The sequence below is a fragment of the Phalacrocorax aristotelis genome, chromosome 5, assembly GCF_949628215.1.
Source record: "Phalacrocorax aristotelis chromosome 5, bGulAri2.1, whole genome shotgun sequence".
Taxonomy (NCBI): domain Eukaryota; kingdom Metazoa; phylum Chordata; class Aves; order Suliformes; family Phalacrocoracidae; genus Phalacrocorax; species Phalacrocorax aristotelis.
In genome coordinates this window covers 29,275,105-29,301,126 of record NC_134280.1, presented here as the reverse complement: position 1 = coordinate 29,301,126, position 26,022 = coordinate 29,275,105, and the positions used below count along the sequence as shown (strand labels likewise).

The 26,022-nt window shown below is 38.5% G+C and overlaps 1 protein-coding gene across 4 annotated transcripts in view; it reads right to left on the bottom strand.

Annotated features, from left to right (window-relative positions):
* The window catches only part of PARD3B (par-3 family cell polarity regulator beta), a 442,892-nt gene that overhangs the window by 352,863 nt on the left and 64,007 nt on the right, over positions 1–26,022 (bottom strand). The window contains exon 2 of one of the 4 annotated variants that reach the window (XM_075093711.1): positions 21,532–21,655. The exons of the other annotated variants lie outside the window; for them this stretch is intronic. Within the exon in view, the coding sequence (XP_074949812.1) occupies positions 21,532–21,630 (99 nt within the window). The 5' untranslated portion in view covers positions 21,631–21,655. The remainder of the gene's footprint in view (positions 1–21,531; positions 21,656–26,022) is intronic. 4 annotated transcript variants of the gene reach the window in all.

The following is a 26,022-nucleotide window of genomic DNA, read 5'->3' as shown; positions in this document are numbered from 1 at the left end:
AAGAATGAAAACATGTAATAAATACTATGTACCTTACGACACAAACCAATCGTTACCTACATATTATTACAAACACCTTAATCCAAAACTAGGGAGAAAGAATTGATCTATAACAGGATCCCAGAATGCTGGCTTTTCTTCAGTATCCTGTTACACAATGTCTTATGCAACTCCAAGCACCACCTCCTCAACAGTATTTCAAGCCTGTAAAATATGAGCAGTATGTTGCCACAGTGCAGCAGTGTCAGGAAAAATTCATTAGATACTGTAGTCATGTGAACACTATCCAAAAATTAAGAAATACAGAAGCGAAGCTAGAACAGCTGATCCAGAAGAGCAATTCCTATCTTCCTGAGCAACTAACAATGCCAATTTAATATTCCAGACAAGCATACACATAAGGATGTCAGTGCTGATGGTCTACTGCCAGCAGACCTACTGAAGACTGGAGACTGAGCTACCTCATTCAGGATGGTCACTTGCTGGGCTGATGAGCATCATGTGAAAAGAGAACTTTGCACTACCATTCCCTGGGGTCTGTCTGTTTTCTGCAGATAGAAATTCAGCCTCTGGGCCTGTCAAGATAGCATCTTTTGCAATATTCAAACCACATAAATCTGGAATGCAGAAAGTATTTTTCTATTCATTTGCAAAGGATGTGCAGTCCACATGCCTGTCCCCCACAAAGTCAAGATGACAGCTAGATAGAAGGAAAATTAAAAATAAGGAGAAATAAGAATATTTTGAGAGCTTAAGCAGCCCACAAAGTATCTAATTGATTTCAGTGGTGTTTGAAAACTTAACAAATTGTGGTGCTCACCATCATGATTACCTGCATACGTTAACAGCTAAGGACCTGAGCAATCCAGTTAGAGTATCCAACACAGTAATTTATTATAATTAACTACTTCAAAGGTGACCTTTATTAAACTATCTTACCAATACACAGCATTCTTATTTAAGCAATAAACAAAACATTTAGCATCTCATGTTATTTTCCTATATTTCATGCTTTGGCAGCACAAAGCAACAGCACACTTATGAGAAGAAGAGGAAATAGTGGGGAAAACATCCTTACAAGTTAACACACACAGGTACTACTAAAAATTGGCTATTAGTTATCATATCCCTATACTTGTGCAGGACACAGATAACCATGTAAGCTACACTGACCCTCGTACGATTACATGTTCTTCAGCAGATTTGCCAAGTCAGTTGCATTTACAATCCATTCCAATATCATTGACAGCCTTATGCACAATGCCTTCATGATAACTCAGCTGTCAACATTAATAATACCTTAATTCCACAGAGGAGCAAATTTCAAATGAAAATTTGTGCCTTTCAAGTAGGATGCCCACTGGCTACAGCATACTTACTTACCAGGACCTGGTTAAACAGCGTTTCTTCACTTACCAAGCATTTATAGGTTATAACATTTGCTTACTCATCATAACTCCAACAGACAAAGCTGGCCCAAAGTGAAATAGAGAAACAAGAGAACTTGGAAGAAGAGCCCCTAGCACTGCACCTATTTACAGAAGATCTTATAGCTCCATCTAGCTCTGCACGATGGGAATCACTAGATGGGACATCTAAGAAACCGCAACCTAAAACCAAGAAATCTCAGCCGTCCCATACACACTCTGATGTGAGATAATACTAGCTGTAGATATACTAGTTCTTAACAGGCACAGCTGTGACCATTTTTAAAGACAAACTATTTAACCACTTTTGGTTAAATAGCATGTAAATCTATTCTAGATTGTGACCATCCTCTTCTCAGATACAGAGTTCATTCGTGGAATGAGTGCTCTGTCAACAGATGAAACAGAGGGGCTAGGGACTGCCTACTTTTTGATCTAAACCACCTCTAATTGCCACACTGTTTCACACGCATTGTAGCTATAGCTTGTCACCACAGGTAAGCGATCAAGACTTCCCCAGAGATCCCAGAGACACGGAAACAAAGAGATGCATGGGGCCAGCCACGGGCTCTGTCCTACAGCCCACCAGACACCTCTCAAAGCAGCTGCAGCCTGATTCCAACAGGTCCTACAAGGAGTGTCACTTGCTGGGGAGGATATACAAATTTCAGTGGATACCTGCTCAATACTGTTAAACAAAGGGGTATACGTTCATTTATATCAGGACAAAGTATTAGTACTGCAAACATCAGGTCATTAATTCCCTCTCTCTGTGAAAAAAGGTTAACTCTTTTATGGCTAAACTAATACACAACATCTGTGTCTTACCTAAAGTAGTATCATCATTATTCTTCGGAGTGAAAACACATGCAGCACTTAAACACTTAAATAAGAATATTTATAAAATACATTCTGTCAACATTTCCCCTAAATTTATGTTAATGCTTATTTAATTAACAGCACAAATTCATCTGTTTAAGTTTTCCCATTAAAGATTCTTCAACAAGTCATCACAGTGCATACTTGTATCAAATTTTCTTGCCACAGGGAAAACTACATCCATTACAAATCCATAACTCCAATTTGAGATCAGGATAAAATACTAAATAAGATTAGCTTGGTTTTTACAAAAAAAAAAAAAAAAAAAAGACCTCTGCTAGTTTTCAGTAGGACACATTGCAGGCAACTGGACTTTGTCGACTACACACCAGAAAAATACAACAGCTTCAGGGACTATACATATATAAAATTGATTCTCTTCATTAATTGATATGCATAACTTCAATTCTTTCCAAAAAGAGCAAGCTCTGTGTTTTTGAGCAAATTTCATAATGTGTCCTGCTTCATAACTGCTACTAAATCTTAACAAAAAAAAGAAACAAATATTAGAAAAAAGAAACCAACACCTTTCATGACAATTCCTGTGTACTTTTTAGGTTACCGAAATAAGTTTCTATAGCATCATATAACTACAATTTCTTTAGGATTCTCCATCAGTAGTGTACCCCACTATTCCTCTTGCTCCTCCTTGTGCAACAGATTGCTGAATGATCACAAAGTAGCAGCAGACTAACATGTTGCCAAGTTTATTTAGGAAGTTCCATTCCTTTAAAAAAGGAGAATCTCTAGCAGTATTTTGACTTTACACAGACTACCCCAAATCTAAAGCATATCTTCTCATAACCAGAGTAACAATCATATATGTTACAATACCAAGTATCTCTGCCACCATTGTGGTACGGTTTTCATCACAGATTAAACTGCCAACAACTGACCACCGTGCTAGAATAACACATGAAATGTTAAGAGAAATACACTGAAAATTAGTATTCTTCATATTTTTAAAAGTCTTTTTAGAATGTATTAGGCTCTCTTTTCTAGAGTACTTAAATTTGGATATTTCTCATGCTTCCAGGATGCTGTGACTAAAAGAAAAAAAACAGTTGCCAGGCACAAACATTCATGCCCAATACAGAATTTTGCTTCTCTTTTTAATGCCACCACAAAGGGATGGCAAAGTTTCCAACAACAACTAAGCCTGCTCTTAATCTTCTTATTAACCAGCTTCAGTCTTCAATATTGAAGTGCTCACTTTAAAAAATGGAAAAAGTTTTCATCAAACTTCCACCTCAGTTTTCAGCATTGCAGGTATTCTCTGAGGCTCGTCCTGAAATATTTCATACAAAGGTGCAGAAAGAACTACCACCTCAGCTGGAGATGGCCGCACTGACAAAGGAAGCTCACAGGGGGAAGGTGATTTTACTGAGTGGCATGAGGCTCGCTTCAAAGCAGCAGCACAATCTGCTGAACTGTACTGTTGCTGGGGTCACTTTTTGTTTCGGTGTGGGGTTGGGATTTTTTTATTTTATTGTGGTTTTGAGTAGGTGTAATTTTGGAGGTGTTTTGTTTCTTTGTTGCTGTTGGGGTTTTGTGGGGTGGTTTGGTTTTCTGGTGTCTTAAAGGTTGGGGGTTTTATTTTGTTTTTTAAAAAAAAAAAAACAAGACAGAACACGACGTGATAGCAGAAGCACAAACTACAGGATGCTGGGGAAGGGGGATCCTCTTGCGTCAACAGAGCATCAGAAAAGGAACTCTGCTTGAAAATTACTGAGAAAATGAACCTCCTTCTTGAACAGGGAATGAAGACTTAATAAATCTCTATGGTATGCTCATGAACCACTCTCATGAGGAGGAAGGACACTTCAAGATCTGAATTTAGGTAAGCCAAATGAAAGAAAATAAAATCTCTACAAATTATAAGAATGAGTTGACACTACTGAGTTCAATTGTACTATAAAGCTCACAGCAGATACCTGGATGAGAATTCAACATCCAAGGAGCCAGTACCTTTATCAACATAGGCTGGGCCAAAAAACTACAACTTGGCCATCACACGGCCACTGCCCGCACAGAACCACTGTAAGTGCTACAAGAAACACCCTGAAATATTCTAGTGTCCCAGAGAGATCCCATATGTGATTAGTTCATCTTTGCCTCATTATTTAGAAATTCTTAACGCAGATGAGAACAACTTACTCTGCACCATCAAGCCAAGCAAAATTGAGAAAAACTAAATATCTACTGTAAACATAGTCTGTTTTATACCTAAAACTGTAACCAGGTTTCTAGCGTACGACACTGCTATTGGTACTGTTTTCGGTCACGGGACAAGGGAACAGGAAAACCTGACCCCAGGTTACTATTTGCACCCTCCGGAACAAAAGCAGAAAGGAACGAAACCAAAATCTAGTATTCAAAAAATTCTCATCCCCAACCATGTACCCAGAGCCAATTACAGAAAACCTCCCCCACAAAACCTTTGTAGCTCAGTTTGTCTAGTTCCACACATTCAGTTGTAACAATCTTATCAAAATACTGATTAAATTTAATTTTCCATAGTCATCCATACTGCAAACACAAATATAACTTTCCTTTTCACCTTCCATATTTAGCTCCTGAAAGACACAAGAAGCTACATCAAGATGATTATATACTCTCACCTTGCCTAGTGAAACAAGTCCTTCCATACTTTACGATCTCCTTTTTTCCTGGGACTCTAGAAAGACACCTATGCAGACTAGGCTTTCAGCCTTCTTTCACTTGCAAGATTCAACCTGCCTTAGCTAAGCTACTGCTTGTCACCATACAGAGCTGAAGATACTAGAAAAATGCCTGAGTGCTTTAAGGACTATGTGGTTTTCTGCTTAGCTCTAGAAATGTTAAACATGATACATTGATTAAATTGTCAATGTTTATTCCGAGTTATATCTGATATCATAAGTTAGTTTCTTCTTATCTGTTAGCACAGAAAAAATAACACACATCACTTGCAGTAATATAAAATGTCAGCATGGATCTACTGTACAGCAAAACCTAGTGGAACCCAGCTAAGATACACAAGATAAATAAATCATATTGTTTCCTTAACCCCAAGGGAAGTACTTTGAAGGACAGAGTCACTACAAAGAGCAATCCCTTATTTGCTAAAGCACACACACTCTGGCTGGGTTTACATTGCAAGAACCAAAACACTAGCTGCAGAGAGCAAGCCACACAAGAATTTTCCTATGCCAAAGAGATTCACAATTGGCTAACTGCATACCACTCAAAAAGCACAAGAGAAGTTAGTCTTCCGCTTCCCCAATATCACAATTGGGGAAAAAAGGAAACTGATGTCACAACATCACTCAATAATCCATCATCACTTTTTATTTATAAGCATTTTATTCAAAACCTAAAATAAACATTTTCCCCTGCTACAACCTCTTAATTTCTGTTTCTATTGTCACAACTCATTGCAAGTCATGTGCATTGCAATAGCACAAGTTCCCTCCCCGCTTCAGTGAAAACTGTCGTCTTCAACGTATCGTCCAGCAAGTACTTGGCCAACAGCCCATGGCATCTTGCAGCAGTATTCCCTCCTTTCAGTGCTATCTGCTGGTCTTTATACTTTGCAGTTCTCTTCACCTAGAGACCATGCTGCCCCTCTCCCCCACCTCTGTGCACCCTATAAAATCCTGCAGAGATAAGGACACATTGTTCAAACGCAGCCCAGATCAAATAGTAGATGTTATTTCTGAGGAAGAAAAAAAAACACCACTCCAAAAACCACCCGACAAACAAACCACAATGAACAGAGACTATGTTCACTGAAAAGCTTTAAATTTTTAGTAATGCCAAATATCCCAGAAGAATTTATACAGCTTTATTTTGTTGGAGGATTTTACATACATTAATTTGACTCAAACTACTACTGAGGTTTATTGTACATTTTACCAAAACAAGTATCTTTTACTTAAGAATTAACTAGACACTGACAACACTGTTAATCCCGATTCAGGCTGGGCTGTGTTAGTCTTCAAATTAATCAGCTTAAAATTCCTGACTTAAAGAATGAAGAAGGGCCGCATTACAGGCTTATAACAAGGTTAAGCTTGAGAAGTTCTATTAACACCCTCCCTAAGGCTACCAGGAAATTCCTTAAAGCAAGCAAATTTTTGGATTTGCTGTGGATTATGCTCTAGGGTAGTTTGTTCTAGCTCCCATAAGGCAATGAGTTTATCTCATGTCTGCATCAGCAGCCCGTCTCCTTTTGGGGGCTCCATCAGCTGAGACGCTCATCAGGAGTCACAGAATAAGTTAACAGTAAAATCTGGAATTCTGCCATGTTCACTCTCCATATCCCCCACATAAATTAAGTTTTAACTAACTGTCAAGCATCTGATTCATTTGTGAGAAATAACAGTTTTATCTGTCTAAATTCCAGATACTCAAGAGCATAACTGAAGCCCTTAGAAGAAAGTGGTAATCTGTTGTAATGGATCCATGATAACTGTGTCTACACACAGTTAATGCACTAACGCATTTCCTGCATCTGAAAGGGAAAGAGCAAAATCAGGTTCATCATCTTTAACCACAATCCTTTGCATCTTTCTTTCCTACACTTCTATATCACAACTGTGACATTTGGGATTTTAATCAAACAAGTGCTACAGATATGCAACTCTAAATGAACCTGAAAACAAATGTATGAATCTGCCGCTAAATAGAACTAAACATAACTTCCTTTTTAATTGCTCAGGTGACAGCCTGAATCTTGGAGTTACTGAAAAAACAGCTTGAAAATAATTTTTTTTTTATGTAGGGTTACTAGAAAAGTTCAGATCAACCAGAGAATTATCTCAAAAGCCTGTACATAAAACAATTGAGCACAGCTTAACACAGCCTGTCGTCCCAGCCAGACTGTGAAGATACCTTAGTGAGCAATTTAATAGCTATTTTAAGAGGTCAGATTTAGTGAACCCACAATTAGTAGCTGTCTTGCCTTGTTCTGCCATCCAGAGAGGATGTTTGTAACTATTTCAAATAAAGGAATGGTTGTTGAAGCACTGAGACACAGAAACTGGTGTTCACAAATAAAATTGTTTATTTCTACTAGGTGATGTTTCTGAAATGCGGCAGAACATCTCCCTGTATCTAGTGATGGGAGCCAGCTTTCAGTCACATACCTATTATGATAAACAACTTGGGGAGGGTGGGGGGTGGCTGCAGGTTGTTTTGGGCTTTTTCTTGTTTGGTTTTTTTTAAACTAAATACTGCATTTGTGACTTCCCCTGACTAATTGGTATGGTCTCTCTTATATTAAAGAGCTTAGGTTTGTGAGGTAGCCCATTTGATTAAAAAAATCTGCTAGACTGTTAGTCACTGAAGTAATACATTTTATATTAGACTTCCTCCCCTCCACCCCCCAGGAATAAAATCATGCTGGCACTATGCTAAAAACTTGGCCAGGTTTATTTGTCCTGAAAAAAAGTAATATAATGCTGATATTAGAACTGGGTTCATAATACAACAGATCTGCTGCTAGAGACCACTGGCCTTAATTACTTTGTTGCACAGATTTCCCAAAACATGTTCAATTTGTCCACTGAAGCCTATTTTGAAAACATTTTTGCACCAGGGGTATTATGATATACAATACATGTTATAAACTAGCTTCTGATACACTGAAAATACACTAAATTTATCAAGGAGATTAAATATTTTGCAATTTTACTATTTGGAAGTCTCTTTTCCAATTAGAAATCAAGAACTGCAATGGAAGGGGATATTTTTCATGCTGAAGCAGCAGTCTTAATTGTGCTGATTAAGTTTTACTCTTCTATCGTCTTACCTAGTAAATGCAGCGTTAACCAATGTGTATTTTAAATGCATTAAAATCTCCCAATGTAATTCACTACTTGTAAACTATATATGGCTGATTTATATTCTGATCAAAAACAAAGAATCATCAGGAGTTGTATATATACACTATTTAGTAACATTAACAGTGCATCAGGAAAGTATCAAATATCCCAAAGCAAAGGCCAAACCGCAAAACAATCTCTGCTATGAAACTGCGAAACATAGAATCTATGATTCTATGAACACATTTTACTAGTACACATATCTTCCTGTTAAAAGAAATATACCACTAATATTTCTTCTACCCGTGGGTTTTTATTTGTTTTTATTTTATTCAGAGTTAGTGTCTTCTTCCTGGAATCATGACAGAGAGAACACTTTTTGATGTTTTAAGTGGTAGTTACTTCCTTAATATTTCTATTGATAGTGATTTTGGAAATTCTATTCACTTTAAGACATGTCCAAGTAGTTATCATTCATTCCTCATGCAACACTGCTTTTTTTAGGTACCTTCCATAGTTAAGCTGTTGATTAAACTGTCTTAACCAATCTGTTAAATTGTTAGTGTGTCTGTTCTACTGGGAAGCATTTACACAGACCACACTGCAAGAAAGCATCTCCCATATCCCTTTAAGCTAAAAGCATATTCTACAGTTAATAACAACAAAAATTATTAATAAATGCCTTTTATTTCAATAACTTTAACGTCGTCACAACGAGGTGTCAGAAAAACGTAAGATTTTCCTGCTTTGAATCTTTGTAAGCTTCTACACCAATTCCAAGTTCTGAATTTTTGAAGCAGTTTCAATACCACATAAAGCTTCGCTATTCTCTCAAGAAAAATAAACCATTTAAGAAACATGTTATCTATAGCTCTTCTACCATCAAAATGAAAGTATATTCCTGACACTCAGGGTGGGAAATAGTGTGGGGGAAATCCTACAAAAGGTGAATACTATATGCATTTGGTGTCTCTTCTTTTTATACCGACTCATGGATTTTGGAAATCCAATGCAGAAGAATAACTTATCACAGAAAAGGATGATCTCTTATACTTATTCATGCTACTTGAGAAACAAAAAAAAGGCAATCATTTTCAAAACAACAGCCCAACAATTCTGGAATCCAGCTGGGGGTAGGCATGTGTGGAAAAGCCAACAGAACGAGTATTTTCCCACAATTTGAAGGAAATTCAAGGGATGCATTTTTCCAACATCTTTCTTTGCTGGTTTTACTCCAGGTAAGTTTTCTCCAGGCAGGTGCATATTTCCCAAGACATGCAGACCATCTGCTTGGCACTTCTTTCTTCTGCTTCTGACATTTGATTTAAGAACGAATACATTTTTTCAGTTAGCAGTTTAAGAAATTAGGCTGTAATACAGACTTCAATTGCTGGAATTTACCACTGGCCTCGGTTAGAAGCCTAAAACAAGACAGCACAGGAGAATTTGCACAGAATTTTTTTCTTCTCTAGTCAAAAACACTAGTTTGGGGAATTGAAGTGGTATGGAAGCCAACAAACAGTTTGAAACAGCAGTCCTCCAACCATTCTCCCAAAAGCTCACATTGCTTCACCCTTACTACTAGGTGTCATCAATAGACCTTAAAAACCACCATTTTCATAACAAATCAACAAATGTTTTCCAAATGGAAATTTTGTTTCACAATGGAAGTGTTCCATATCTATGCCTGATAAATAATCTAAAACAGAGTGTTATCCAACCCAGCAAATCAGCGCTCCACAGAACACCAGGTTTTAGGCATATGTAAGGAGGCCCAACAGATAAGGCCGCTCTCCCTAAACCAAAGTTCCCTCAGAGAATCGCACAAGGACAGATGTGGTGAACAGAAAGAACACAGCTTTGAAACCACAGCATCTCCCTGGGTCTCTCAGCTTTCACATTACTTTCTAATCTTTCATTCCTGGACTTGTGGTATCAGTCTGTGACCAGCTATCACCAGTAACATGATGTGCCTGAATACCTTGCTGAGGCATCATTTTCAATAATGAAGAGCATCACTTAGCTTAACAACTTTCCGCTAACATTCCTGGCTGAATTTATCAAATTGAAGCGTCGTTAAGCAAGTGACTGCTGATGCAATCTCTGGAAGAAAAGCATAGTAGAACTGCTGGTAAAGGAGCTTGTGAACATTGCAGTAACAGGATTATTTTAAAAAAATATATTTCAGCACATGAAACCCTTCATCTCATGCTTTCTTAACATGTCTTTATTTCTGGTTTTTAAAGTAATATTTGTGAGACTTACTTGCTTCACTTAGATTCATCCAGGATGTTCACACTGCAATTAAGTTATATGTACAATTTAAATAAGTTAGCACTTAAAAATGGAACAATTAGAACTTTTATACAATTAAGAATTAGGATCCTCTAGGGGACTGTCTCTCTGCAAAATTACTACTTGTTCCTGTTACATTAAGGCACAAGCCAAAGGCAAATTGACTTCGCCTTCTGGGAAATGTAATGATCCCCAGAAATTCTCTGCTTAGAGTTAAGTCAATTGTCATCCATTAATTCCTTATTCCTGAAAAGAGGTTCTGTTCCAGCTTCACCTTTCTCTCTTCTGCTCTTACCATTCTTTGATGACAAATTAATTCTCAAGATTTCAGTTTTAAAAACAATGTGCATGGGTCAGAGTGCTACAAAGATTTGCCAGGTTCAAACAATTTCATATTAAAAGTGACTTTTTATGGCACTTCACTGCAGCAGGTACTACACCGTAGTATGAGAGAGCATCTAAAGCTCTTTTGCTTTTTGCTTTTTTAGAATTGCAATCACAGAAGTTAATGACCCATTTTTCGTGAAGCTTTGCAAACTGAATATAAACAACATGCAAATGTAGGGACAGCGATGTCAACTAAAAGCAGCACTAATGCCAAAGGAGAGACCCTGCTTTGAGTTTCAGAAAGCCAGTTCAATAGAATGCTCAGGAATTCACAGCTTCCATGCAGTTACAATTTTAAGCACTGTGTTTTCCTTCATTGTTGCCAGCTTATTATTTTCATAACCACTCTGTTTTATCACTGGTTAGAAGAATAAAGAAATCTCGTTCAGGTTCACTGTCTACTGAGCTGTGTTTCTGTCAGACTGTCAAAAAGTATGTAAAAATGTAATGGGAGACAGAAAGCACACCAGGAATGCTTACATAGGAGCAACTGAACTGAAATTTCCAATTCATTTCACACACAAATCCTTTTATTTAAAGTCAACCTAATCAAAAACTGTTTCAAAACCGAGCTTAGTGCTACATTTTAAGATTGAAGGTTCTATTCCAACTTTTCAAGGCCACATCATTAAAAATAAACTAAACTTCATAATTTCTCTCTTTCTAGTGACTATGTGGTACACGGGGATCACTTGGCAACAAAAGCTCTACAGAAATATACTTCTCTTCATGACCCAAGCTCACAAATGTCATCCTCATCCCACCAATAACTTGTCTTTCTAATGTACAAGTGGAGTTTGGAGTTGGAAAATGAAATGTAAAAAGATATTTGAAAGGTGCTGGACACGTCTTGTCTCACTAGCACCACAGCATCACATTTTCCTGACTTAACTGAAATAAGACTGTACTTTAAGCTCCATCTTAAAATTCAGTTAGCACTGAAATGTGCTTCTAATTTTGCACTGAGCAAGTCTGAACTATACACAGGACATTTGAGAAGCTGCAGGGTGATTATTATCAGGCCAAAAGCATAATTACAGGTAGATCAGAAAAACTGTAATGATGCTCAAAAACTTGCCTCCCCTTTTTAACCCAACTTGCCTCCACAGCAATTCAACAGCTCAGGCTTTAAGCATGTTCTGAACGATCTGCTCTCGAGCCAAGGAATCAGGACTTATTATACACAGTCCCAAGGGACCCCACTATGCCAGCTGTCCCTGAGCCAGCCTTCTGTCTGGTTTCACACAGAAGTAATAGAAGGAAACTCCCCCATATCCACACACACAATACCGAGCCACAAATCTTGACAGTAAAATCCTCTATGAGAATATTGCTCCTCTTTAACCAACTATACAGTTAATATTGAACGAATAATATTAAAAGAAATCCTTCCCGAGACCTAAATGTGTAAGAGTGCTTCTTAAAAGTCTTTAAGAACCTTCATTAAATCTTTAATTACATTTTTAAAAACCCTCTAATTTACAATATCCAACATTGTTCCTTTTACATCTGCTCTAATTATTAATTTTTTAAAAAATATTTGTTTGTCCCAGCTAAAACAGGAATTTCACTGTACTAACCCAAACTCATGCTGATAAAGGCTTCAATCACTAAAAAGGGCTTTTTCATAGCTTCAAGCTTCACTACTGCTGAAGATCCTCAATACTCTATCATACACAGTCCAGAATTTTGCTAGAGGCAAGAGTACTGAACAGCCAGAAAGTCATGACATCTAACAAAGATTTAACCACTTCATGTCGTGTCCTATTGTATGCAGATCACTAACTTGGTCTCACATTCTCATGTGTAAAAGAAGAACAATAATGTCTAGTTCTGGAAACTGTCTCAAGCACTCTTACTCTCAAGCTTCTAATGCATCTTACCACTAACTTATTTTTTGACATTTCTATTGCCCTAGCATGGTAGTTTCTTCTCCACACCAGAACACCACAGGCTTATCCTGGGGTTTTTGTTTGTTTTTCTTTTTGGACAGTCTAGAACTAAAAGCAGCATCAAACCGAGTAGCCTGTACACAGCATTGCTAAGTTCCCCAGGTAAATACCAATATCATGGTTGTGTTATCCTCAGATCTGCAACAACAACAACAAAAATAAAGGCAATTTTTCAAAGCAAGGATTTATTCATTTGGTGAACAATTACTCTCTCACACATTAATCAAATGAATAGCAAAAGCAAAAGAGCAGCCCTTAGCATTGCCTTCTTCACCTGATCTTGAGTTTGTTAGCTGGATATTTTTTTTCAAACCTTCCATCAGCAATCCATCATACAATTTAAAATAACTTTCTACACAAGCTGTCAATAAACTGCACTCTCTCAAGCATTATAATTAAATTCTGTCCATTTAGAAGAATATTACTGTGTTTTGTTTTTAAAGGAAAAAAGGCAAACAAACGAGATCTACTTTTAATTCCACAGCACATCAATCGGATAGATACAAGCTTTCAGGCCTCTTCTTTCTCTGCTGACATTGTCAACTTATTTAAAAATTAAGTAGCCACCCAGAGGTTTTATAACTCTAGTGACTAAGTTTAAAAGGCCATGAGAAAAATAAATGTTCTATTATTTATATTTCTGAATTATGATTATCATGGCAAGGAATCTCTCGGCAACCCTCACAACATGCCATAAAACTTTCTGAAGTAATAATTTCTAAGTATTTTCAGTCTTCACAGTGAGTTATTCAAATATTAAATTTCCTATGAAATTAACATGACCTCTGAAATGCAGCATCTTAAATTATATTACTACACTTATTTAAATTCCATATACCTCACTACACTTTATGCATTATTCCTAACAACTTCAGAATATTAGGAAGTTAATTTCTAAAATTACTGTATTTTATTATTAATGTTTCTCCACTAAAATCAAAGGAATTTAAGTGAAAATAGGTTCTCTGCACACCTTCCTAACTGTCTGAATGGACTGCAGCTGACAAAGTAAATCTAAGGCTGGTCCTTTAACTAGTCTGGCAGCCTTTGAAAGGCAGTAGACAGCTGCCCACCTGAAGCCAGCTGGTGTCATCAAGGTAATGCTTTAATAGAATCACTCAGAAAACAGAAGCCACGGTCAAATATACTGCCTCATACCTGCTAGAAAGTTAAGAGCTCTTCTGTGGAAGTCTGGTTTCATATTCATGCAATATCTTAAAAAAAATCTGTTTGTATGAAAGCATTAATTCCCAGTTAGCCTCCTAAAACTAAAACACATCCCACCCCACACAATCCCAGCCCCCACCCCCCACCCCCACCCCCCAAAAAAAAAAATTTAAGTGAAATATCATCCTTCCTTCTCCTAAGTGTATATACAAACAACATAGGAAAATTCACGAGTACAGCTACGTTAGTGAAACCAAACATAATACTACCACTGACTGTCTGGCACACATGAATTGTATGTGCATGGTGAGACTGCTGCTTGTATTAGTGGCATCCTGCAGCTACAATGGTACTGTTAAACCTGCTTAAATTTCCCAAGGTAAAAATGACAATGCCATCAGAACTTAGAATCGGATATTTTTAATATGGATTATTTTGAGTCTTCCAAGCAGAAGCATCAGGGTGAAATCTAATGAGCAAAAGCTAAAACAAGATAATGAATTCAGGAGCGACAAGAATTGCAGGCTCAAGTGTGTTCTTATTGAAATAAATGTGGCTTAACTCACACAACACTGTGCAAACATGCCTGATGGATAAAGACTGAAGTTCAGAATTTGACGAAGTTTTAGAATGAGTTTTGAAGCTAACAAACATGCCAGGTTTACTTAATCTTACCCAAATAGCACTTTACAGTTCAGCTTTCGACTACTTTTTACAGTTGTCTGTTCTGTAGCACGAGCATTGAGTTAACACAAAGAATTATGTAATTGCTCCAGTAAGATGTTCAAGGTACATTCAGAAACACAGGTAGGTTTACTAGAAATGACTTTTTGATCCTTCACCTCTTTTGAAATCACAACTTACGTATTTTGAGACCAGGGTTTACTTTTTCCTTGCCAAGTGTATTGGGTTTGTATGGCAAGCTTTCGGTAACAGGGGGGCTACAGGAGCGGCTCCTATGAGAAGCTGCTAGATGCTCCCCCTATGTCCAGCAAAGCCAATGCCAGCCAGCTCCAAGATGGATCTGTTGTTGGCCAAGGCTGAGCCCATCAGTGATGGCGGTAGCACCTCAGGGATAACATCTTTAAGGAGGGGAGGGGGAACCAAAAAAAAAAAAAATCACAACAACACACAATAACACACACAAACAAACAAAAACAACCACAGCAGAACAGCAGACAGGGAAGAGGAATGAGAATATGTGGGAGGAAAAACCCTGCAGACAACAAAGTCAGTGAAGGAAGGAGATGAGGTGCTCCGGGTACCAGAGCAGAGATTCCCCTGCAGCCTGTCGTGAAGACCATGGTGAGGCAGGCTGTCCCCCTGCAGCCCATGGAGGTTAACAGTGCAGCAGATATCCACCTGCAGTCCATGGAGGACCCCATGCCAGAGCAGGTGGATGCCTGAAGGAGGCTGTGACCCTGCGGGAAGCCCATGTTGGAGCAGGCTCCTAGCAGGACCTGTGGACCCGTGGAGAGAGAAGCCCATGCTGGAGCAGGTTTGCTGGCAGCACTTGTGACCCTGTGGGGGACCCATGTTGGAGCAGTCTGTTCCTGAAGGACTGTGCCCCATTGAAGGGACCCATGCTGGAGCAGTTCGTGAGGAACTGCAGCCCATGGGAAGGACCCATGTTGGAGAAGCTCGTGGAGGACTATTGTGCATGAAAGACCCCACTGTGGAGCAGAAGAGCAGCGTGAGGAGTCCTCCCCCTGAGGAGTAAGGAGCAGCAGAGACAACATGTGATAAACTGACCATGACCCCCATTCCCTGTCCCCCTGCACCACTTGGGGAGGAGGTAGAGAAATCGGGAGTGAAGCTGAGCTTGGGAAGGAGAGAGAGATGGGGGGAAGATGTTTTAAGATTTGATTTTATTTCTCATTACCCTACTGTGATTTGATTTGTAATAAATTAATTTCCCCAAGTCGAGTCTGTTTTTTCCATGACAGTAATTGGTGAGTGATCTCTCCCTGTCCTTATCTCAACCCACAAAACTTCCATTATATTTTCTCTCCCTTGTCCTGCTGAGGACAGGGAGCAATAGAGTGGTTTGGTGGGCTTGACACATATGTAACAAGTCTTAATCCAGTTGGCTGGAAACTGATTTATCTATTTAACACATGGGTGAAAAACAGCAAAAACCTTTGCAGGTAATGAACGTGGCAAAGACACAAAGGAGGGAACTCACCAAAGTGTCCACTATTTAATTTTGTTTATTCTCTCATATAACAGTAAAGGACTTGACCACCAGCACTTCGATCCCACTGCCGCCTCTGCAGCACTGCTGGTCTTTCTAAATCAATTTTTATCACTCACTGAGTCTTAAACTCATGCTCTTCACTGAAGCATTTAATGCAATGCAAGTGTTAACTCTGATCTAGAGGGAGTGGGGCAGCAGGGGAAGGGAAAAGTATCACTGGTAAAGCATCAGGTTACTTATCAGTAGAAGAAATAGAAACGGCTTGTAACAAAATGAAGTTCACTGGTGTTCTGAAGATTTATTTCCTTTGTATTCTCCTAACATTTCAGACACACACACAAGGAAGGTATGCACAACTTGATTCTGACAGATTGCAAAGCTTTCCTACCACCTAACAAAAGGGATACTATTTTATTATTTTTTCTCATTCAGTTTTTCTACCTTTGTCCTCGGCACAGTATCATTTGATATGACATAATATAGCACAAAACACACATTCTTGGCAATTAAAACTCAGGGTATACTACGGAATGGAATGCAGTACATGCTACTTCAACTCTTGAAGAAAATCTGTAACGGGCTTTAAAAAAGGTCCTGCACTGTAATTGTAGATTTGTTGATGGCACAAAAATCTACTAATTCTGGATACATAGACATTGTCCTCGGACCAAAAAAGCTCAAACTGTGAAGCCAAGACATCACGCTGCTGGTATGAGTAGATAACACACTATCTGGCCATCCCAATTTGACAACACTCTTAGTAGTACTGCTTTTGTTACACACAAGATACACATGAAATTCACAGCCAGAATCCTGAACTTAAAGAAGCACAGACTGATGAGATTACCCAAGTATTTCTTGCTAACATTACTTTAATGGCTTTCATAATTTGATAAAGAAAATTGTTATGATTAAACACTAATAAGCAAAAAAATAAAAACCATCAGCAGTGAGGAGGACAGTTAGGTGTACTTGCAAGCTACTCTTTTGACAAGAGCTGCTGGTGTAAAATACATTGCACCCTTGCTAACCCAGATATCCACGGGACATCAACTAACCAGGACCTTCAACATCGCACTCCTAGGAATCCAGAGTGTGTAACAGCTGGAAACAAGGGAAACAGGCACAAGAGCAGCATCAAATGTTTAAAAAGTTGAAGACACCTCCTTCTTTTCCTTTTTTTTTTTTCCTTTCTCCCCAGATTTTTTAGAAAAACAGTATCCTTTTGACACCTGCATTTGCAAACTCCCCAGCAAAAGTCTAAGGAGCCAGGGGTTGACAAGCACCTGTGAATTCTCCATATGCTCTGATCCAGCAAAGCACAAGTTAGTCCTGCTTTGGAACCACACAGTCACAGTAAGAGACGATAGGCTTTATAGGAAACACTATAAATGCTGAGGCATATTAGGAAGAAACTTAGCAATGCTCTCCCCAGCTGGAGGCAAGCACGCACCAGCTTCTCACGTGCTGTCAGATATACACTGCCATAACCTGATTCTCACTGACGTTACCAGGAAAAGGCCAACAAGCTGCAATCGTAAAGAACTACAAAGGCAATTCTAACCATGTAAAAATAATTGTATTAATAGGGGAGGAATCTACAAACTGAATATTCTCTCTATCATGCTACAACTAAAACTATCCCAAATCAGGATCCAAAGGCATCAGATAGAAAACAAAAACAGTTTCTATTTTCAGGGGCATTCCACAAATCATATGAAAAAACCACCAGTGTCTAGCATTTCCCGTATCTAAATTGCTACAACTCCTTCCCATGCTAAACTTTGGGAGTGACTGAATTTCAATTGATTTCCTTCTGCACTGTGATCACAGAACCATAGAAGCCACTGGGCAAGAACAGCGCGTGTCTGCAAACCAGCACCTCCATTACAGATGTTTTTGCTGCAGAACCTATAGCCTGTTAACATTGAACAAGGTCAGGAACAACAGCCTGGTGACTGGTAACACACAAAAGAGCACAGTTTAAAGATGGAGAGATTTTTCTTTTAAACTGATTTTACAAACTAATTCCCCAAAGGAGAGCACACTCCTTTTATCTACTAAAGCAGATATCTCTAAGATCAATCTTAATAGCTACTTGTGTTTCAATAACCAATCAATCATAGTGAGAAGCCAAAGAATTGTGCACTAAAAGTACAGATTTTGACAGACTCCTTCAAAATTCTTTAAGGATGTATTAAAACCTAATCCTTAGGAAAAAAAAAAAAATCCAACATTGCCTATAGTGCTCTGTCATGTTAGATTTTTCTCTCAAGATGTAAGAATATTACAGTGAAATTACCTAAACTGAACAAAAATATTTGTGAATATTCAAAGATTTCAAGGGATGTTAAAGGAGCACCTTAGACACACTACAGAAAAAGAATATATTCAAAGACAGTATGAAGTGACAAACAAGCTTTAAAAACTAAAACGTACCATTTGTCAAATTGACAGCCTAAAGGAGCTCACTCGTGACGACTGATGCACATTGCACAAAAAGCCAGAATATTAAAAAACAGCAAAAATCCAAACAATAAGTTACAATGTATCTGTGCATCATGCTTTTTCCCCTTCTATCAAAGCATACTATGTGTTATGCTTTCTTCCCACCCTTTACAACAAGGCTTTAGAGGTAACATCTGCGCATGTTAAGGACTAACCAAATGATTAACTACAACTGGGAAGAAGAGTATATTTAAAAAAAAAAAAAAAAAAAGACAAGGAACTGGTATTTCCTAATGCAACAGTATTTTGCTACTCCGTGAAAGGGTGGCTAGCCTTTGAGGAACTCAAAGCGGTTAGCCACCATCACATTTTATACACCCCAGCTATCATACTGAACGTACTGGGGTCTGATAATTTATTGGTAAAATGACACTTTTGAGCTAAGGTTACATTTTTAATTAACTTAAAGACTATAAAAATTAGTAATATTAAACAACTAGTAGAAGCAAACACTTTGTATCAACTTAATTCAATGGAACATAGAGGGGAAAAGCATGGATTTTCAGTCAAGGCAAGAACTAAGCTGGATCCTTTTACGATGAATACTTAAAGACAAATGAAAGGGAAAGCAAAGCTCACACAGTCTTACCCTTATATCAGGTTATAATTTCATAAGTGACTTGGGTGCAGGACTTGAAAGAATACTAATTAAGTTTGCTGATGACACAAAATTGGGAGGAGCTGTTGGCACTCTTGAGGGCAGAGAGATCTGGACAGACTAGAGAGCTGGGCAATCACCAACTGTACGAAGTTCAACAAGGGCAAGGGCTGGATTTTACACCTGGGGCACGGCAACCCTGGCTGTACATACAGACTGGGGAACGAGAGGCTGGGATTTGGGGGTTCTGTTCGACAGCAAGCTGAGCATGATCCAACAGTGTGCCCTGGCAGCCAAGAGAGCCAACCATGTCCTGGGGTGCATGAAGCACTGCATTGCAGCCGGTCGAGGGAAGGGATTGTCCCACTCTGCTCTGCGCTGGTGGGGCCTCACCTCGAGTACTGTGTGCAGTTTTGGGCACCACAGTACATTAAGGATATAAAGCTACTAGAAAGAGTCCAGAGGAGGGCCGTGAAGTTGGTGAAGGGTTTGGAGGGGAAGCCATATGAGCAGCTAAAGTCACTTGGTTTGTTCAGCCTGGAGAAGAGGAGACTGGGGCGAGACCGCATTGCGGCCTGCAGCTTCCTCACAAGGGGAGGAGGAGGGGCAGGTGCTGATCTCTCCTCTCTGGTGACCAATGACAGGATCCGAGCGAATGGCAGGAAGATGAACCTTTTCCTAATATCCAACCTAACCCTCCCCTGGCACTTCACCCAGAGGGTGGTAGAGCACAGGAACAGGCTCCCCAGGGAGGCAGGCACAGCACCAAGCCTGAAACTATTCAAGAAGCACTTGGACAACATCCTCAGACACACAGTGTGAATTTTGGGATTGTCCTGTGCTGGGACAGGAGCTGGACTCGATGGCTCTTGCGGGTCCCTTCCAACTCAGGATATTCTACAAATCTATGATTTGATAGACTAAAGTCACATCTCCTGTGTAGGCAGGGCCACAAAAGTCCCGTAAAACTGAGTGCCAGATTACAGATTTCTGTTTTACTATGAGTGTGGGAGCACTGCATTTCTAAACTCTATTGCTGACAGGCTAGAGGTGAGATCTCTAAACTTGGGTATTCTGGGAGGTGTGTGGGGAAGAATGACACACCAGTGTTGTTCATTTGTTTTAAACATCTGTCTTGCACCAACTACTACACTCCCTCCTTCCTCCGAAGTCTTCATGCTGCTATTTGCTCTGCGCTCTCCGTGAAGTCTCAGTACTGAGACCTGCCAGGTCTGCTTGAATCCAGAAAGAAAAATGTCTGTTGTTTAAACTAGGAAGTTCTTATCGAAACCCTTCCAAGTTCTTGACAATGTAGTATTTAGTAATTATTTAAATGACTCCATAGTGACTTGTCAGTGTTTTTATGCCAATACTTACACAATATATAATACACTATAATTAAATTTTTAGTCATTAGTCTTAATATTTTTAAATGTTAGGGTGGATTGTATTTTAAACATGAACCTGTATGAACTCTGATAAGGGCCCACCCAGTCATCCTCCCTTTCTTCACACTATAGATTTATTTCAAGGAGAAAATTTTTCTACATGCAGAGCATTAACACCAAGGAACTGCTTTTATTTAAATAGCAAGTAAGCTATTGTCTCAGGCAAAAATGTCACTGGACAGAAAACTGTATTTCCAATGAATTACAGTCTTTCCTACACTAAACACTAAACGGCTGCTTACTGCTTACTTTACTGGGAAAGCGTGAAAATTTATAAAACCCAGTATGTCCTCCTCCCGCAACTAAAGGTCTACTTAAGGCTTCAGAGAAAGCTTGAAATAAGTATCATATGTCGTGTGGCCTTTACTTTTGGCTGATTTGTCTTCATAAGGCAATACTTTTCTCCTTTTTTTCTTCCTGCCTCTTTGTTTTTGTTTGTTTTTAAATCAACTACACATTATGGGGAGAGACTCACTGTAATTATGAAGTGTCAGAGAGTTTGTATCCTCCCAGAAAAGGCAAAGAACTTTTTCTTTCTTTGTAAGAATAGCAGCCCTGTTGATACGACTCCAGCTATTTATGGGACTTTGGCTGATCCTTACCAATAGGCTACGTAGTGATTAGCTATAGTTACAATCTACTCAGAATGGTATCTGCAAACAAAATGAAATCCAGTATTCTCAATGAAAGACAGGAGCCTTCTTTTTTATACTTTTCATAAACTCAGTGGGCTTAAAAGAAGAATAGTACTTCTACCACAAATTCTATAACTGATTAGCATAGAAAGACAGAAAAAATACTCTTGCAGGTATAAATTGGCGTGTATGAACCAAGCATTCTCTTATAAAGATCAGAATTTGGATTACCTCTACAGGCCCCTGCCTGGATGTGTGAGTGGCTACACAGATGGACTGACAACACAGCAGACAGTATGAAGGTGGAAATCCACTTGCTGAAGTTCCCATTCAGGGTATGGGGAAATCAAGGAAGCTACAAAGGTAGCAAAAGAAACATTTTTAAAGACTTTCTGTATTCAAGATATACTCCAAAATGCACTTCCTGCTACTAGGAGTTTTTGAAAAACACTGCATGATCAATATGATAAAGGAAGTCTTTTCCACAGGTCACATTTAGGCAATGCATTTTCAACATACCAAAGCCCTTAAAAAGGTTTACTGTTGGCTTTTTCAAAATGTAGGTGCAATATAATTTGAAATTATATACGGAAACACTTGAAAAACATCTGGCCATTAATTCTGCTGAAATTGCAAAAAATTGGGTCACTCTCAAGAAAAAAAAATCAAGCAATATCCTGAATCCAGTCTAGTAAGTCATGAGAAATTGATGAGTCATTTATAATCTGCCAACTAAAACTCAAGTACAGCAAAGTCTATTTTGAAGAAGTTTGTTATATTCTCAAGCTAATACACACACCGATTTTGACCAGGGGGAATTCCATTGTCCCTAAAGGTACCTGTACACCATTGTTTACCATGCATCCTGTTACCAAAAAAAAAATCAAATGCATGCAATTAGCCACAACAGTTTACAGTCAGGAAGAGCATTAGTCAGGAGAAGTCTGAAAAAATATTCCAAGGCACCATTAACATCAGATTGCTTGCATCAGTTCTAGATACAGTAACAGCTCAGTAACAGTAAGTACGGATCATTGCTTTGTTCACATTTATTAAAGTCCTACAGAATTACTTCTTTAAGCTTGTGTTTATTTCCAAGAAATAAACAACCACTTAAGATAGTTACTGGTAAAACTACTGACCCAAATCTATGGAAAATGAAAGCTATAAGAACTGAAAATTGCACCCAAACCAACCAAATATGAAATCCAACCCCTTAAATTTCATTAATGCATCTCCACGTTGTCAAGACTGTGAGAGGAGGGGATTTTTCCCCATTAACTTCAAAGCTTTCCTCCTTCAAATGAATGATGCCAGTGCTCTCACCATCAGATCAGTGCCTCTTCACCTCCACAGTTTTACTGCTTGGAATCAAGTCTCTTTATTGTTCAGATCTGAATGTCTGTGCTATGCTCCGATCAAGTGAACTAAGTTTCATGATATCCAACCTCAATCAAAAAACCACTTGTCTGCATCACACATCTGCATTTAATACAACACAATTTGAGGACAGAGTCTGAGCAGCGGAGTACTTTATTAGAAGGAATAGCAGAACTACATTAGGAAACCGGTAGAAGTACTTCTGCATCTCATCAGTATCATTAAATTCTTACATCTATACAAACATCAATAAACCACCTCTCTCACCCAAAAAAGTGCTGTCTACATAAGTTATATACTGTACAATGTCAAAGAAAAATAGTACATGGGGAAAATGGTAAATTCACCATGGAGTTAAAAATATGGATTGGAAGAATAACTATCTTGTGAGAAATTGACCAATTTTTAAACAATATAAAAACCTCTTAACAGCATTTTGAATTTATTTTCCCCAGATAATTATATAATCTATATAAAATTTCTAACCGTTCTACATCTGTTCAGTAATAAAACTTTTCCCCAACAATATTTAGTTTTCCATAAACTGTAGTTTACATGGACATAAAGGTACTTGCGACATTGTTTTTGACAGCTAACTAGTTAAACAGTTGAGTTTTTCTTAATAGACCATAAGCTTATTTTGTCAGAAGTGCAAGAATGAACTGGACTGCACTAAGTAACACAAGAAAGGAAAAGATTATACCTGTATTCTCACTGAAAAAAAAATCTGTGCAGTTGCCTAGCAAGAACTAAATATATGAAATATATCCCAAGGTAGCAGTGAAATTAAAACAATGCTGCATGGACACAATATAAGTACGGTATCAACTTGAAGCAGTGATACAGTATTTCCAAATAGTGTTCAAGTAAAGCCCTCCAGGATTTTAAAATGCAATGTTTTTTCTTTTTTTTTTTTAAATGAAGGGGAAAGAAAAGTTCTCACATTTCACAAATGAAACCATGTCTACAACAGCCTAAAGCATTGCATTTGGTTGCAATTCATGCAATAAGGTCTATTATACACTTACAGCTAATCTGATCTAGTCTGTCATGTCCAGCTTTTCCATTCTATGTCAACCCTTCGAATGAATCAGGGCATCCAGTTATCACACAGCCATGTTAACTCAGTCACAACTTAAAGTGCAACTAAAGATGCCTTCTTAGTAGGAAAGTCTAGAAGAAATCCTTGGGTGTGAGAGAGCAATTCTATGCTTCAGTCTCAGCCCTCAAGGATGCTGTGCTGGAACACACAAGTCTTCCAAAAAGCTCTGCAGCACGCTTGTGCAATAGCACAAGTATATGGATACAGCATTCAACTTTCCTGCATTAACCACTACCCCAAAATGATTTTCCTCCGTACAGCAGAAAGACTATCAAAATAAAACTCGCCATGTAGCAAGCCACAAACCAATAACTTTTCATGAAGAAAAGTCCTCAATTAAATCAGCAATCACAAGTGGCTAACCCACCCCTGAATCAAACTACGTTTAGCCACAACAGTCTGACACACGATCTTTCTTCTTCACACAACATGGCTACTTCTCAGTCTGATTCGGAAGAAGCAGAGGTGCTACACTGAAGCTGTAATATCCAACCTTTACTTGATATTTATCTCCAGGGCAGAAAATAATTGGATGTCACACCTACTAACTCAATTTCATTCGGCTAATTATTCTTTTTTCTTTTTTTCCCCTCACCACTGCATTTTGAATAGGATTAATGAAGTCACTGGTGAAATTATTTTGAAGACTATTGATCACATACAGACAGTAACTACCCCCTCAATATCGCTTCAGAAGTAAACAGCACATTAAAAAACCAGATCCCATTTGATAGATTTATACTGTAGTCTTCAGAGAACAAGATCTAAGACTGACCTCCATATCTAAATTGTTACTTTAAAAAAAAGCTTAAGACATGATTATTCCATTCTTACACCACTGCAAAGAGCTAACCAGTAATATAAAAACACCAATGAGCCTACTTCAGTTCAAGGAAGCCAGTTCTTGTTTCTGCACCATTCGTTTCCCCAGCACTGCACAGGCTTCTGCATAAGGCAGGTTTTTGCTTTTGCTGCTCAGTGTTGCTCTCCAATGGGTAAGACGATAAAGATATTGGTGCTTGTTTCTGTTATTTAGAAAGTATATTTACACCAAAAAAATATTTAACACTAATGTTCTATGTCAAATATGCTTGGATTCAAGTTTTGAGACATAAGAATATGACTATTTTGTCAGTTAACCTGATGATCCAAAGGCTGAACTGAAAGCACAGCATATGCTACAACTAAAAGATAAATTGTTATTGGGTTTTTTTTGTTTTTTTAAAGGCAAGTTTTACAGAGTCATAACATCATTCTAATGCATAATTCTAATGACAGTGGCCTAAATGCTATAGAACATTTAACAAGTGCTAATCAACTGATGCAACCTTCAACCCCAGGAGGACTGAAAGGCATGAAAAGCAGCAAAATAAGCAGCAATATTTTATACAAACTTGGCGGTTTGAGTGTGTGGATTTACATATGGAGGGCAGATTCAACAGTTAAAAGGTACATAAGAGATCAGTCACGATTTCACATGTTAGCACACAGAAAAGAAAACATCCATGCACATTATGATGGATAACATCTAGAGATTTGCAATTACTCTATGTCGTTATCCTTCAGAAGGGTATGACAGGTCAGATGGATGAAAGGCTCCCAGGTGGCCACTCTTAGCTACTGCATTCTGGTTTTGGGAGCCTCTGAGCATACTGAGCTGTGCAGAACACAGAAGAGGGCAGGCAGCTGGCACAGAAACCTCCCTGCTTCCCTCTCCCCCTGTCCCCACAGAGTCTCCCCTACAGGACAGCCGGAGGCCGAGCCTTCCCAAGGAAAGCAGAGAGGTACAAACAGGCCTTGGAAGCGGTACCAGTAGGATTCCAGTGTATTTGGTGATACCCAAGAAGCCACTAAAGGCTGCTGAACTGAAAACAAACTAAAGAACTGGCCACAGCAGAGAGTGGGGTTTGGGGAGCTGGTCTACCAGCCCACTCCACATTCTACCACACTCCCTATTTATATTTATTCCTTTAGTTTCCATTATAATAAAACACCACAGCTTTCAAGATCCACAGTTCTGATAGACAGATGGATAGACAGAGAGATAGATACCCCTTAAAATGCTGACAAAGTAACGAAAATAATATTACCAGCAAACTTTGGCCAACTCAACATCCTGTCACACATTTATACTGCTTCCAGTTATTAAAACATCACAAGGAAATTAATATATGCATAAGAGTTAAGTTTGTCTCCCTCAACATTAGTTCAAGGAGGTAACCATTTTATGCAAGCATTTA